Below are 16,368 nucleotides of genomic sequence, written 5' to 3'. Positions count from 1 at the left end.
GAGCCTGATGTTTGGGATGGTGACTGTTCCTGAACCTGGTGACGTGACTCCTCCCTTCACTGGGATTCAGTGAGATCCCCGCACCTCAGGTCTTCCCTCTCGCAGGGACGAGCTACTGTTGCCGCTTCCACGGCTCTGTGTTTTTACGGGGAGGGGTTGCGAGCCCCGCGTCCAACCCTCTTCCTTTCACAGCCGGGTTTGGGACCGTCTGCAGCGGAGTTGAAATTAACTCATGCTCTTAATATTTATTATTTATTCTGTTATTATTACTATTTCCATTTTTCAATCTTTTTTATTGATTTTCAAATAAAGAATATACAAATCGAAAGAGGAGTATAACAAGTAGATAATATAAAAGACATATAAACAGCAATAGTGAACACAGATCTATTTCCATGACTTTCCTCTTGCACATTGGTCGTTTATCACAGTTTGTGCTTCTGTGACGTTTTCTATTCTTTCTAACGTGTTTCTTACTATTTACTGTGAATGCCCTCAAAAACAGTGAACCTCAGGGTCGTCTATGGTGACGCAGACATTATTTACTTTGAACTTTGGACGGAATGGCAGTGCACAGGCTGTGGTGAAGAGTGTATTTGAGTGAAGATTTCCCTCTGGTTCAGGAGCCCGTTGGTTGAGGGGTAATAACTGCTCCTGAAATCTAGTCTTTCTCTCAACTATACACACCAGGACTTGATTGACCTTGAATTTGTTTCCTCAGAAGTGGACAGCCGTGCCTCGGAGTCCCCTCGTCAGTGCAATGACGTGTCGTCGTCATCTAGAGCCTCTGGGCCGCAGGATCAGGTGGGTCAGGGAGGAGGGGGTGGCTTTGACCTGGATGAGGCGTCATATGGGCATTCAACTTGCAGGTCAAATAGGAGCGAGGCCGGGGGGTGTGGTCAGTTGTCGGGCTAGCAGACCAGTGAAAACATTGGGAGAGGGGGGGCTGGAGGTCCCGTCATCGGTGAGACCGGAGGCTGAGGCCCAGTTTTCAGGGTTCCATTATCGGTGAGTCCAGTGTTCATTGTCTAGAGTTCAGGTCCTCGTTCATTGTTGTCTGCAATTCCTACATTGATACTGAAGGCTGAGGCCCAAAGAGCAGTAGGAGGCCTGGGTCGAGGCCCAAAGGTCAGACAGCAGTCCAGGTCGAGGCCTGAAGCCTGGTTAGAGGCCTGGGTCAAGGCCTGAGGACCAGTTGAGGCCCAAAACCAGAAGGAGTCCTGGGTCGAGGCCTGAAGGCCACTAGGTGGCCCAGTGGCCAGAGAGCCGTCCGGGTCAAGGCCCGATTGAGGCACAAAAATGGGATGCCCACAACTCACTACCCCTAACCCAGATGACTTTGGAATGTGGGAAGAAACCCACATGGTTGTGGGGAGAACATACAGTGTGAAGTGGGCAGGGAGATAGGAACCATGGTTGGGAAAAGGGGAAGGGAGTGGGAAGCACCAGAGTGACATTCTGTAATGATCAATGAACCAATTGTTTGGAATTAAATGACCTTGCCTGGTGTCTCAGGGCTGGGTGTGTCTGCACCCGCACCACCCCCCCCCCACCCTTGGAGATCCTTCTGTGCCACCTGCCCCACACCCCTCCACCCTCGCCATTCCCAACACCCTTTGCTGCCAGTGACCCTGTGACCTCCATCTCAGAGGCCAATCAGAGGCTGTCTTTATAGAGGGTGAACCCACGCAAGGCCGAAGATCCACATGGAATACCTGGTAAGGCTCTGAGAACCTGTGCCAACCAACTGGCAGGAGTATTCGAGGACATTTTCAACCTCTCACTGCTACGGGCGTAAGTTCCCACGCTTCAAAAAGGCATCAATTATGCCAGTGCTTAAGATGAAAAATGTGAGCTGCCTTAATGACTATCACCCAGTAGCGCCCATGTCTACAGTGATGAAATGCTTTGAGACGTTGGTCATGAATAGACTGAGCTCCTGCCTCAGCAAAGACCTGGTCCCATTGCAATTTGCCTATCGGCACAATAGGTCAACGGCAGACACAATCTCCATGGGTCTTCACAGGGCCGAAGACCACCTGGACAATACAAACCCCTCTGTCAGGATGCTGTTCATCGACTATAGCTCAGCATTTAACACCGTCATTCCCACGATCCTGACTGAGAAGTTACAGAACCTGGGCCTCTGTACCTCCCTCTACAATTGGATCCTCGGCTTCCTAACCGGAAAACCACAATCTGTGTGGATTGTGATAAAACCTCCTCCTCGCTGATGATCAACACTGGTGCACCTCTCTCTGTAGTCATGACTGTGCGGCTAGGCAAAGCTCAAACACCAGATATAACGTTGCTGGTGTTACAACCATCGTTGGTAGAATCTCAGGTGGTGACGAGAGGGCGTACAGGAGTGAGATATGCCAATTAGTGGAGTGGTGTCACAGCAACAACCTGGCACTCAACATCAGTAAGATGAAAGAGCTGATTGCGGACTTCAGGAAGGGCAAGATGACGGAACACGTACCAATCCTCACAGAGGGATCAGAGGTGGAGAGAGTGAGCAGTTTCAAGTTCCTGGGTGTCAAGATCTCTGAGGATCTAACCTGGTCCCAACATTTCGATGCAGTTATAAAGAAGACAGCGATTATACATCATCGGGAGTTTGAAGAGATTTGGTATGTCAACAAAAACACTCAGAAACTTCTATAGATGTACCGTGGAGAGGGGTGGGCTACAGAACAGGACTGAAAGAAGCTGCAGAGGGTCATAAATTTAGTCAGCTCCATCTTGGGTACCAGCCTACAAAGTACCCAGGACATCTTCTAGGATCGGTGTCTCACTAAGGCAGCGTCCATTATTAAGGACCTCCAGGACCCAGGGCATGCCCTTTTCTCACTGTTACCGTCAGGTAGGAGGTACAGAAGCCTGAAGGCACACACTCAGCGATTCAGGAACAGCTTCTTCCCCTCTGCCACTGATTCCAAAATGGACATTGAACCCATGAACACTACCTCACTTTTTTAATATATTATTTCTGTTTTTGCACAATTTAAAATCTATCCTATATACACATATTGTAACCATATAACAATCACAGTACGGAAACAGGCCATCTCGGCCCTCCTAGTCCGTGCCGAACTCTTAATCTCACCTAGTCCCACCTACCTGCACTCAGCCCATAACCCTCCACTCCTTTCCTGTCCATATACCTATCCAATTTTACCTTCAATGACACAACTGAACTGGCCTCTACTACTTTTACAGGAAGCTCATTCCACACAGCTATCACTCTCTGAGTAAAGAAATACCCCCTCGTGTTTCCCTTAAACTTCTGCCCCCTAACTCTCAAATTATGTCCTCTCGTTTGAATCTCCCCTACTCTCAGTGGAAACAGCCTATTTACATCAACTCTATCTATTCCTCTCAAAATTTTAAATACCTCGATCAAATCCCCCCCCCAACCTTCTACGCTCCAATGAATAGAGACCTAACTTGTTCAACCTTTCTCTGTAACTTAAGTGCTGAAACCCAGGTAACATCCTAGTAAATCGTCTCTGCACTCTCTCTAATTTATTGATATCTTTCCTATAATTCGGTGACCAGAACTGTACACAATATTCTAAATTTGGCCTTACCAATGCCTTGTACAATTTTAATTGTAATTGATTGATTTATTTATTCTTCTTCTATATTATGTATAACATTCAGCTGCTGTTGCTAAGTTAACATGCTGGTGATAACAGACCTGATTCTGATTTACAAACTGCCTCTCCATTCCACGTTGACAAATACTGTACTGTGCAAAAGTCCTGTTCACCCAAACAGGAGAAAATCTGCAGATGCTGGAAATCCAAGCTACACACACAAAACGTTCCTGTTCACCCTCGCTATGTACACGTGCCTAAAGCTTTTACACATTACTTTACAAACCCCTTACAGGCAGCGGCAGGAATTGAACCCAGATTGCTGGCGCTGTGAAGGCGTTACGCTAACCGCGAAGCTGCTGCAGATTCATTCATTGAAGCTGTTCAGGGGTTTGTAGGTAATGGTAGGGCAGGATTGTGACGTGACGTTTCCCATGTTCCATCCCACAGGATGACCGCTACAACATGTCTGGAGTAAGGAAGGCCTTCATCCTCTGCGTCACAGAGGAGAGACCAGGGGCCACAACAGATCTGATTAATCTTCAGAAATCTTTGCAAAGTTTGGGTTTCGAGGTGTCTGAGTGTATCAACCCGACTGGCAAGGTGAGGTAACTTCACAGTGATCGTTCACTCCACAGGGTCAGTATTTCCCACTCACTCCCAGAGAAACTGGGGGCATTAATCCGACTGGTCAGGTGAGGTATCTTCACAGTGATCGTTCACTCCACAGGGTCAATATTTCCCACTCACTCCCAGAGAAACTGGGGGCATTAATCCGACTGGTCAGGTGAGGTATCTTCATAGTGATCGTTCACTCCACAGGGTCAGTATTTCCCACTCACTCCCAGAGAAACTGGGGGCATTAATCCGACTGGTCAGGTGAGGTATCTTCACAGTGATCGTTCACTCCACAGGGTCAATATTTCCCACTCACTCCCAGAGAAACTGGGGGCATTAATCCGACTGGTCAGGTGAGGTATCTTCATAGTGATCGTTCACTCCACAGGGTCAGTATTTCCCACTCACTCCCAGAGAAACTGGGGGCATTAATCCGACTGGTCAGGTGAGGTATCTTCATAGTGATCGTTCACTCCACAGGGTCAGTATTTCCCACTCACTCCCAGAGAAACTGGGGGCATTAATCCGACTGGTCAGGTGAGGTATCTTCACAGTGATCGTTCACTCCACAGGGTCAATATTTCCCACTCACTCCCAGAGAAACTGGGGGCATTAATCCGACTGGTCAGGTGAGGTATCTTCATAGTGATCGTTCACTCCACAGGGTCAGTATTTCCCACTCACTCCCAGAGAAACTGGGGGCATATCACCTGTTCCCCCTCCCCGTGTTGGCAAAGGAACTGTCTGATACACATTCATTATCACATACATACTTTGATAAGGGTAGATAGAGAAACTTTCTCATGCAACATACACTTCCTTGTTCATACATTATTCTCAGAGCAGGACTTGTCAAGCTGCCCATAAGTCAGTCAGGTTTTAGCCCTTTTAATTCAGTACATAATTCCTCAGGTCACACACGTGTTGGGAAAGGGGTTCTCAGCTTTGAGAAGGGTCGAAGCCGGAACAGCTTTGTTGTTGTCACGCATACAATGAGGAGGAGATGCCACCTCTTTGTACACTGTGGCCTTGTGAAGAGGGTCTGCCGAAGGTTGCAGGGAGCCGCAAGTCACTATGAGGAGGGGGGAAGATGGACTGGCCGTGATAAAATGGCGGAGCAGACTCTATGAGCCAAGCGGCATAATTCTGCTCCTTCGTCTTAAAGTCTTCTGATCAAGCCCCAGCATCTGCTTGGCCGAGGATTACTCCGATCTCCCGGGAGGGGTGGGACACACAGTTCCCAAAACGTGCTGCCCCAGTTCCATTTGCCCGTGTCACAGGATACCACCCACCACATGACAATTTACCAATTCACTAACTTCTTATCCTTTTCTGTTTTTACGACTGCAATTTACTGAAAAGATCTGTATGGGTGGGAAGCAACTGTTGTGGTGTAGTTAATATTTCAGTAATCCTGTGTGTATACTGGCTGATTAAACATTCCTGTTCATTTAAACAAGGGCATTCAAACCTTGGCTCTTCACGCAGGAAATCTTCTCCTCCCTGGAGAAGTACCGAGACAGCATTAAGGATGAAGTCTGCTGCTCCTTCGTGTTCATTCTGGCGCACGGGTCCGAGGGCAAGGTTAGGGGTTCTGACGGTGAAGAGGCTGACCTTGAGGAGATCTTCGACATGTTCAACAACGAGGAGTGTCTTCATCTGCAGCAGAAACCCAAGGTGTTCGTCATCCAAGCCTGCCGAGGAGGTGAGACCAGAGAGACAGAGAGAGGCACACACAGACAGGCAGAGAAAGAGAGGAAAGCAAAGAGACAGAGAGACAGAGAGACAGGGAGAGAGTGACAGAGACAGAGAGACAGGGAGAGAGACTGACTGAGGGATAGACAGACAGCCAGAGAAAGATGAGACAGGGAGAGACTATGAGCCATGGACAGAAAGAGACAGGCAGACAGACAGACACTCGGTGAGAGAGAGAAGGAGACTGAGAGGAGAACGGGCAAACCAGAGGAGGGGAAAAGGGGAAAGAGAGGGAGTGATAAGAGAGTGATGGGGGAAGGTGAGATGGGAGCGAGGGATGAGAGGAAATGGGAATGAGAAGGGATGGGAGGGGTTAAAAAGGAAAATCAATGGAACAAGCAACTTTGGGAATTTAAGCAAATCCATTGCACGTCTCACCACCCCCACCCGCAAGGTGGGGTGAGAGGGTAGAGACAGAGAGAAGTGACGGGAAGGGCAGAGGGACAGAGAGAAAGACATGGAGTAAGAGATCCCTGTTGCCAACGCAGGGGCTCAGAACCACTTCCAAATGCAGCTCTCCCCAGTCACCCAGATACGTACTGACGGGTGGAAGACATTCCTGTACCACTCCGACAGGACCAACACCCCCCACACAACAGGAAGATGTGTCCTTCCTCAGTACTGGCACAGGGTCAATCAGGGTCGGGTGAGAGGAGTGGGGTAGGCTGAGGAGGTGTTGGGGTGGAGGGGTAGGGTCAGTGGGATGGACTAAGGGGATGAGGTGGGGTTGTTGGGGTGGGGATGCGGTGAGGGTGTTGGAGGGGGATAGGGTGAGAGGATGGAGTGAGGATGTTGGAGGGGGATAGGGTGAGATGGAGTGAGGGTGTTGGAGGGGGGATAGGGTGAGGGGATGCGGTGAGGGTGTTGGAAGGGGGATAGGGTGAGGGGATGCGGTGAGGGTGTTGGAAGGGGGATAGGGTGAGAGGATGGGGTAGGGGTGTTGGAGGGGGGATAGGGTGAGGCTGCTGAAGGGGGTAAAGTCAGAGGTTGGAGTGGCTTCCGTGAGTTCCACAGGACCAGGAATGCTGCTATTTGGATCAGGATTTGTCGCTTCCTGCATTCAATATACTCCGGGCTCATCCTGTCTCTCGATTTCAACTCCTGCTCTCTCCACTCACCCCTTGGCACCTCTCGTGGCTGGAATTTTCTCCGGCGACACGGTTACCGTGACTCCACTGCAGTGCGGTGACCCGGGTTTGATCACCGTCACTGTCAGTGAGGAGTTTCTGCGTTCTCACCGTAACCGCGTGGGAGCAGATTCCACGCGTTTACCATTCGGAAAGGGAAGGAATTTTTCATCACATTTCAAATTGGTTCCACCAGTGACCTGAGACCCATCCCCAACCCCACCTAGAGACAAAAGAACCAGACCCCTCCCAGGGTTTACACACAACGTGTCCTTTGCAAGTCTGCGATGGGACAGTGTGGAGAGAGATCCCTCTGTACCCGACCTCGGGAGTGAGTGATAGGACAGTGTAGAGGGAGATTCACTCTGTGCCTGACCCCAGGAGTGTGTGATGGGACGGTGTGGGGGGATTTTCGCTCTGTGTCTGACCCCAGGAGTGTGTGATGGGACGGTGCAGAGGGAGTTTCACTCTGTGTCTGACCCCGGGAGTGTGTGATGGGACGGTGTGGAGGGAGATTCACTCTGTGTCTGACCCCAGGAGTGTGTGGTGGGACGGTGTGGAGGGAGCTTCACTCTGGGTCTGACCCCGGGAGTGTGTGATGGGGAGGCGTGGAGGGAGATTCACTGTGTCTGACCCCGGGAGTGTGTGATGGGACGGTGTGGAGGGAGCTTCACTCTGTGTCTGACCCTGGGAGTGAGTGATGGGGCTGTGTGGAGGGAGCTTCACTCTGTGTCTGACCCCAGGAATGTCTGTTGGGATGGTGTGGAGGGAGCTTCACTCTGTGTCTGACCCTGGGAGTGTGGGACGGGATGGTGTGGAGGGAGTTTTTCTCTGTCCGAGTCTGGGGTTGTTTGTTGGGATGGTGTGTGGGGAATTTTACTTTCTGTCTGACTCTGGGATTGTGTGATGAGACATGATGGAAAGTTTTGAGCTATTTTTCTAGTTAAGCGAGACCTTGAATGTGACCTGGCCGGCTTCCGCGCTTTGTCTGAGAAACTCCCGATGGTTTCGGACACCTTTGTCGTGTATCCCTCACGACCAGGTTAGTTGTGTCCTTGCTCCATCATCAATCCCAATCCACCCTGAGTCTGCTCTTCCCTGTCCTGATCACCAACAACATTCCAATCTGGAATATCTAACCTTCTCTCTTGTGTTGGACCACAATTCCATAATCCCCAATTGCTCGGTCTTTCCCTGCTCACCGTTCCTGATATCTGACCCATATCCAGATCTCCCACGTCCCAGACTCAAGCCATTGCAATTTTTCCTAATCCCCACCTCAAAGCGTCTACAATTTCAGTCTTCACAGTCTCCATTCCGATCTTACAATCCCCATCCCAAAGCATCCACTATTCCCGATTTACCTATTTTCCCAATCTCCATCCAAAAGTATCAATGATCCTAGGCTTCCAAGTCCCTGTCTCAAAGCATACTCAATTGCACTCTTCGAAATCCCCATCACAATCTACCTCATCACCATCCCAACGCATCCACCATCGCAATCTTTGCAATAAACTTCCCAAACAATGCATAATCCCTGTCTCCGTAATCCCCACCACAAAGCATCCACAATTCCAACTTCCCATACCAACCTAAAACACCCAGGATTCCACGCTTCCCTGTCCTCGTTCCAAAGCATTTGCAATCCCAGTTTTCCCAATCCCCATCGACAATTTCAGATCTCCCTGACCCAAATCCCAACTGGGGAGATGCCCCATCTTCTGCTCCTAAAATCCTGGATTTCTTCCAGGTTCGATTTGGTGACATGCACAGCAAGATCCCACAGACTGCGGTTGTTGGCCCCCTCTGGGTGCCTTGGTCGTCCTGGGTCCCCCTCTATCCTACATCCCAGGCAGGGAGTCTCGCTCAGCGCTGAGGCCATACTGGAGCAATAGATTACTTGATATTGTGGGGAGGGGTGTTTTGAGGGTGCTGGCAGGCAGTACAGTTGTCTTTCCAATGAATGGTCGAGGGGGTGTTGAGGGCCGAGTGGCCTCCTAGTGGTCATCTTCAATGAGAGCTCACCTGTCCATCTTTGCTCGTTTCGCCGCTGGTGTTTCGAGCAGGGATGAACGTCCTTCATCTCTGGCAGTATTCAGGACTTCCTTCATCAGGTCAGATTCCTCTCGGTTTCCACGACTGCCAGTCACCCAAGTCCCGGATGGAAACTCAGGAAGACCATCGCTCTCAGATGTAGAAGGATTCTTCTTTGCTGTTTCTGTAATAATTTTGCTTACCAGTCTGGTAACTGAGCTGGAGGAGCAGCGAGCCATTCTGAGCCTCACCTTCAACCTTTGACCTGCTTGGCATGGGTGACCCTGCCAAGAGGCAAAGCACAAAACCCCGAGACCCGCCAACAGAGCTCTCTCCGGGTCATCGAGGCATGCAAGTCTCCAAACCCTACGACGAGGTTGTGATCCTCTTCGAGGGCAGCAGAGCGAGGGAACACAATAACGACGCGGAATAAAGTGTTACAATTACAGAGAAAGTGCAGTGCAGGCAGTTTCTCTTACCATTCCTGATATCCACAATCAGTTCTTTAGTCTTACTAACATTGAGTTTCAGGTTGTTGCTGCAACACCGCTCAACCAGCTGGTGTATCTCACTCCGTACACCCCCTCGACTCCATCTGAAATTCTTCCAACGATGGTTGTATCATCAGAGAGTTTATAGATGGCATTTGAGCTGTGCCTGAGAGTGTAGAGCAGTGGGCTAAGCACTCATCCCGGAGGTGCGGTGTTACCATCAGTGAGGTGGAGATGTTATTTCCCATCCACATGGATTGTGGTTTTCTGGTTGGGAAGTTGAGGATCCAGTTGCAGAGGGTGGGACAGAGGCCCCAGTTCTGTAGCATTTTAGGACTGTAGAAATGACGGTGTTAAACGCTGAACTATAGTCAATGAACAACATCCTGACGTAAGCGTTTGTATCCTCCAGGTGATTTTAGGCCATGTGTTGAGCCATTGAGATGGAATCCATCGTAGACCTATTGTGACGATAGGCAAATTGCAGTGGTTCCAGGTCCTTCCTGATAAAGCTGTTAATTCTAGCCGTGACCACCCTCTCAAAGCATTTTATCACTGCAGATGTAAGTGGTACCTGACGATAGTCATTAAGGCAGATCAGCCCTGGGCAATGGTATAATTGTTGCCTTTTTGAGGCAGGTGGGAACTTCCAACTGCAACAATGAAAGTTTGAAAATGTCTTTAAACACACCCGCCAGTTGTTTGACACAGGTTTACAGAATCTGACCAGAAACTCCACCGGGCCCTGTTACCATGCGAGGGGTTACCTCCTGAAAGACAGCCTGACCTCAGCTTCTGAGATCACAGGATCGACTGGTGTCGAAGGGATCTTCACTGCTGTAGTTTTATTCTCCCTTTCAAATCGAGCAAAAAAGGCATTGAGCTTGACTGGGAGTGAAGCTACCTTGCCATTTGTGCTGTTGGGTTTCACTTTTTATGAAGTAATGGCCTGCAAACTCTGCCAGAGTTGACATGCATCCAATTTCATTTCCAATCTTATTCAGAATTGTTCCTTAGCTCTTGGAATAACGCTCTGGAAATCGTACCTGTTTATTCTTGTGCAGACCTCGGTCACCAAACTTAAGTGCCACAGATCCAGCCCTCAGCAGACCACGAACCTCCCGGTTCACCCACGGCTTTTCACTTGGGTGTGGATGGTATGTTCTCGTAGGCACACACTCACCCACACAGGTTTTGATGAAGTCAGTGACAGCTCAATCAGACCTGGAGATGAATCCCTGAGTACAGTCCAGTCCATCGATTCAAAGCAATCCTGTAAGCGGTCTTGTCCCTCCCTTGTCCATACCCTCTTGTTCCTCACTGCCGGTGCTGATAATAAATGAATTGAGAGGCTTCCTGGTCCCACCTTCTCCTCCATCCTAATTGCTCTCTGATTCCTCTGCAGGTTACGTGGCCTATCGGAACACAGACCAGGGATCATACATGATCACATTCATGACAGAGGTCTTCAAAAGCCACGGGAACCAGGAGCATCTGTATGACCTGTTCGTCAGAGTCAGACAGAGTTAAGGCGATTGGGGTGTGAGGGAAGAAGGAGGTTGATTAACATCCCTCAGCCCCCTCTCGAGTGGTACTCAGAGGGGAGAAGGTCCTCATTTCCCTTGTTTGCCAGTTGGAATATGTCGGAGGATCTCAGCAGATCAGGCAATGACTATGGACTGGAATAAACAGTCAACATTTCAGGTTGAGACCCTTCATCGGGACTGGAAAGGAAGGGGGCAGAAGCCGAACAAGAAGGTGGGGAGGGGGAAAGGGGGAGGAGCAAAGGTTGGCAGGAGACAGGCGAGGCAGGAAGCAAGAATCTGGGAGGTGATTGGTGGAAGAGGGAAAGGGCTGAAGAAGGAGGAATCTGATAGGAGAGGGTAATGGATCATGGGAGAAAGGGAAGGAGGAGGGGCACCAGTGGGAGGTGATGGCAAGTGAGGAGAGGAGAAGGGGTAATAGGCGAGCCAGAATGGGGAATAAAGAGAGAAGGGGAGGGGAGAAATTACCGGAGGTTAGAGAAATCAATGTTCATACCACCAGGTTGTGGACCATCCCGATGGAATAGGAGGTGTTTCTCCTCCAACCTGAGTGTGGCCTCGTCACGGCAGGAAAGGAGGCCATGGAGTAACATGTCGGAAAGGGAATGTGGGAGGAATTTAAACGAGTGGCCACCTGCCTCTGTGGGAGATGGAGCGAAGGTGCTGAAAGAAGCCCCCCCCACCCCCACCCCCCGATCTACATTGGGTCTGACCGATGGAGATTTCCAGCATCAGTAGAATCTCTGGTGTTTGTGTCGGGTTTACCTGTTGGGCCTTGAATTCCTGCTGGCCTGTTCTCCGGCTGAACCAACACAATCGGGTCTTTCAGGTGAACCGACGGATGGTGACTGAACAATACAAAGCATACAAGACCACTCTGGTGATGGAATCGACCCTGACCAAATCCGTCTACCTCAAACCCACCTGATGCTGAAGATTGACACTGAGTTGACTCCACTCTGTGTCAGAACAGCTCTGGATTGTAATCACATGCAGCTTCACTCAGTCACACAGATTCAATGTCAGTTCCAATTGATTTTCTCTCCCTCCCTCCTTGCCCCCACTCTCACAAACTCACACAATCTCTCTCACACAAACACACTCTGTCTGACACAGTTATAGAGCACCACAGCACTGAAACAGGTCCTTCAGCCCATCTAGTCCATGCCAGTTTGTTCTGCCTAGTCCCATCTATGATAACATTGAAATGACGCTGAAAACTGTTATTTTAAGATGCTCCTCTGCCCCCTCCCAACACTCATGATGGGATTTTGGGTCTTCGGCACAGAGACTGCTATTCAATCGTACACATGTACACAGCGTTCCTCTGGGACCAAGGAACAAAATGCAGTCCCTCGACACATCCAGCACATAAAATAGTTTTAACATTATACCCCGTTAAACCTCGACCGTTCCACTGAACACACTTCCTCAGGCTCACTTCCGCTCACTCCTGTTTCGCTCTGAGAGCTCGGGCCCCTGTCGATTTGGGTGGACGTCCTGCATCGAGTAATAATGAAGACTGGCAATAAATCGGAATATTTTAATCTGATGCAGAACTTTCTGACCATTTATTCACTTCTGGGGTCTTGACGTCTCAAAAGTTTCCCCACTCAGCTGCCTCCTCACCCTGGAACCACTGTGGGGAAGGGGCTCCCATTGTGCTATTGTAGAGGGAGTTTGAGCAGCCAGACCCATCGCTGATTATATATTCCCAGAAAGGATGGTGGACCACTATTTGCTGGAATTTTACGGAATGGGGGAGGTGCTGGGAGGGTCTCATTGAAACCTGCACTGAACAATAGTATTTTTTGAAAGTGTTGCTTCCTCTGACATTTTCTATGATTATACTGAACCGCTTGCAGGTGAACTCAAATATAATTTCAGACCACTTGTATCACATAGGAATTTGGAGAAACAGGGAATTAACTTTATTGAATGATGACATCTGTTAGTCTCACGAGACCATGGATCGGTGCCTTGAAAGTCTTTCTCTCTCCAGGGTGCAGGTCTGGGCAGGGTTGTATGCAAGACCAGCAGTTGCCCAAGCAGCAAGTCTCCCCTCTCCATGCCACCGATGACGTCCAAGGGAAAGGCAAGGGCCGATACAGCTTAGGGACTCCAGCTCCAGATTTGTCCTCAGGGTTTACTCCCGAAGCCTTTCCCATAAGTGGGTATGGCTGCAAGGCAGTGGAGGTTTGAAGTCAGAGATTTCCCTCATTTAACTGTCATTCATACTTTGGGGCACTCCTGTTTTTGTTGATGTTTGTGAAGAAAAAGAATTTCAGGATGTATTTTGTAAACATCTCTCTGACATTAAGTGTACCGATTGATATTCAAACTCGCTCCCTCACTTTAGGACTCGATCACACTCCAGCACTCCCTCACTCAATTCTTCCATTCTGAGGCTGTGTCCTCTGGTCCTAGACTCCTTCACTGTAAGTGACATCCTCTCCACCAACCTTAACACTTACAATCTTTGATAAAACGAGACAGGAAAGATCCTGCTTCCTGAATATTTACGGGTGAATCATGGATTTTGGGCTGCTGATCATGAAAATCACCATTAAAATGTTCCGATCACACACCATTTTAAGAAATCACCTATATATTGTTATTTCGATTCATAATTCAAATCAGCACAACTGATGCCAAGAGGCATTTGTTGTTGGTCCACAAATCAAACAGGTCGTCAGTCTCAGGCCATTCGAAGAACTTCCAGTGGGACCGGAGAAAATCCAACATTCAAGGCTGTTGTTGGAAGTTTCCTTGGCAACCACAGAACACAAACTACCTTCAACTGGCCGACAACGTGCTTCAAGAGTACAAAACCGTGGAGTGCAACGTCACTAAAGATACATTTCCTGCTTTCCCATTTAGACTTCTTCCCGGCCGATCTTGTCACTGTCAGTGACGAGCACGGTGAAAGGTTTCACCAGGACATTGTGGTATCAGGGCAACGGGAATCCATCAATGCTGGCTGATTGTTGTTGGAAACTTCAGCGAGAAGCCTCAGACACGGAACACAAACGAAAATCATCAACAAAACATTTTTAGCTTATTTAGTTGATCAGTGCCGTTATACAATTAAACATGAAAGTGGTTCTGAGGTTGTCAAGCCGAGGAGTGGTAGTGGGGACAAGCTCCCTTGGCAGCTTGGTAACATTGCAGGAGTTTCCAGAGCAAGGATGAAGGCAACCCCAAAGCCCCCCCAGCTCCCCCTCCCATGCATAAACAGCAGGCTCACTCTCTCTCTCTCTCCCTGATAAGGGAAAAAAAGGTGTCCCCGTTTTACAGCGACAGGGGAGATGTAACAAACAATTCACTGATTCATGGTGTTAAAATTGAGCTGCAAACATCCTCTGAGGTCGGGAGAGTGGAACTGCCCCAGTAAAAGGGCTTTTCCTCTTTAAAAACTCTCTGGCACAGGCTTCCTGTCATTGTCCGACACGGTGGACATTCCAGCAAATGGTTCATTTCGCAGCTTGCCACAGCAGACAGCCGGCCGCTCTCGTGATGTTTGGTTGATGCTGAGTGTCAGCTCAATCAGGTGAGAGTGGGCAGTCGCGCAGAACGTGTTCAATGCCACTCTCACAGGATCCGCTGGTCTCCCGTCCTACAAACTCCCGCCTCGCTCTGTTGGGAGTGCACCACTCCCCTCTGGCAACATTTCCGTGCAGTTCTGGCTTCTGTTTGTTTCCAGAGGTCAATTCTCTATGTTTGGGGGGGATGTTCCGTGCGGTAGTTCCTCCACTGTAGCAAAGCTTTTCCTCGATTTTAGGCCGTTGCAAACTGGCACATGATGATGTAGTGGGGGCCGTGGATTCGAGATCTGTTTACCTTTTGCAATTTTTGTTGTAGTGTGTCTTTGGATCTCTGGGGGGGCAATGCCTGCAAGTCTGTACATGATGTTGGTGGGTGTGGGGCACAGTGTGCCCGTGATTATTCGGCAGGCTTCGTTAAGCAACGGGTCTATGTTCTTCACGTGGGCTGATCTGCCCCACACAGGTGCACAGTATTCTGCAGGTATGTAGCAGAGTGCTAGGGCAGTTGATCTACGTGTGTGGGCATTAGCTCCCTATTTCGTGCCTGCAAATTTTTTTCAAGAGAGATTTGCGAGAGACAACTTTCCCTCGGAATTTTTGGATGTGGGTGGCAAGAGATAGCGTCCTATCCAGTGTCACGCCCAGGTAAATTGGAGTCGGATGGTGTTTGAGCTCCTTCCCACACCAGATCTTGAGTTTCCCAGCTGCTTCTCGATTCCTCAGGTGGAAGGGACACACTTGAGCTTTTGATGGATTTGGGTTCAGAGACCATTTTTCATAATACTGCTTCATTGCTCGAGGACTGCTGTAAGTCATACTTCAACTTCTTGGACGGAGTTAGCCTCTGTTGCTGTGCATAGGTCGTCTGCACAGATAAACCTGCATGTGTTAGGAAAGGTTGGTTGGTCGTTTGTGTCAACATTAAATAGTAGAGGTACCAGGACTGATCCCTGTGGTAGTCTGTACTTTTGTGGACGCCACCTACTCTTTAATTCCATTCATCTCTACATAAAATCTGCAATTTTCTATGAGGCTTCTTATTACTTTGTGGTTTTGTACTTTAACATTTGAGATAATTTGAGTAGAAGGCCTCTGTGATTCACAGTGTCGTATGCTGCTGTTAAATCAACGAATACTGCCCCTGTAATTTGTCGCATTTCAAAGCCATCCTCAATATCCTGGGTTAAGTTCAGGACTTGACCGCAGCGAGAGCGGCCTGGCCTGAACCCGGCTTGATCTGGTGTTAGAAGACCCTCGACTAAGGGGGATATTCTTTTCAGTATAAGTCTCTCGTAGAGTTTATAGAGGGTGCAGAGCAAGGAAATCGGTCTGAAGTTTTTAGGGATGTTGGGGTCTTTATTGGGTTTCAGGAGAGCAACAACTTTGGCTCTTTTCCACTTTCTAGCTGCTTTTAATGATTTCAGGGAGCAGTTAAAAAGGGACAGAAGCCAGTGGAATGCTTTGGGTCCAAGATGTTTGAGAGAGCTGACCATCTCCTGATCAAACACCAGGAAACCTGCAGATGCTGGAAATTCAAGCAACACGCACAAAATGCTGGTGGAACACAGTGTTATGTGTGAAGCCAAGCAGAGCTGCAGAACAGATGCGGCTAATAAGAGAGAGAGAGACACATAATTCAGTACTGCACTGAT

General features: G+C 49.1%; 1 protein-coding gene across 1 annotated transcript in view; it reads left to right on the top strand.

Moving 5' to 3' along the window:
• Positions 1 to 14,750, top strand: part of LOC132386247 (caspase-14-like) — an 87,383-nt gene extending 72,633 nt beyond the window's left edge. Inside the window, exons 2-7 of the mRNA XM_059958522.1 lie at positions 722 to 804; positions 4,053 to 4,205; positions 5,709 to 5,925; positions 8,046 to 8,144; positions 11,033 to 11,123; positions 12,001 to 14,750. Of these exons, the coding sequence (XP_059814505.1) occupies positions 722 to 804; positions 4,053 to 4,205; positions 5,709 to 5,925; positions 8,046 to 8,144; positions 11,033 to 11,123; positions 12,001 to 12,004 (647 nt within the window). The 3' untranslated portion in view covers positions 12,005 to 14,750. The remainder of the gene's footprint in view (positions 1 to 721; positions 805 to 4,052; positions 4,206 to 5,708; positions 5,926 to 8,045; positions 8,145 to 11,032; positions 11,124 to 12,000) is intronic.
• Positions 14,751 to 16,368: the final 1,618 nt, after the last annotated feature.

Source organism: Hypanus sabinus, unplaced genomic scaffold (assembly GCF_030144855.1).
Source record: "Hypanus sabinus isolate sHypSab1 unplaced genomic scaffold, sHypSab1.hap1 scaffold_1071, whole genome shotgun sequence".
NCBI classification, from domain to species: domain Eukaryota; kingdom Metazoa; phylum Chordata; class Chondrichthyes; order Myliobatiformes; family Dasyatidae; genus Hypanus; species Hypanus sabinus.
Note: the sequence above shows the minus strand (reverse complement) of the source record. Positions and strands in the feature narration are given on the sequence as shown.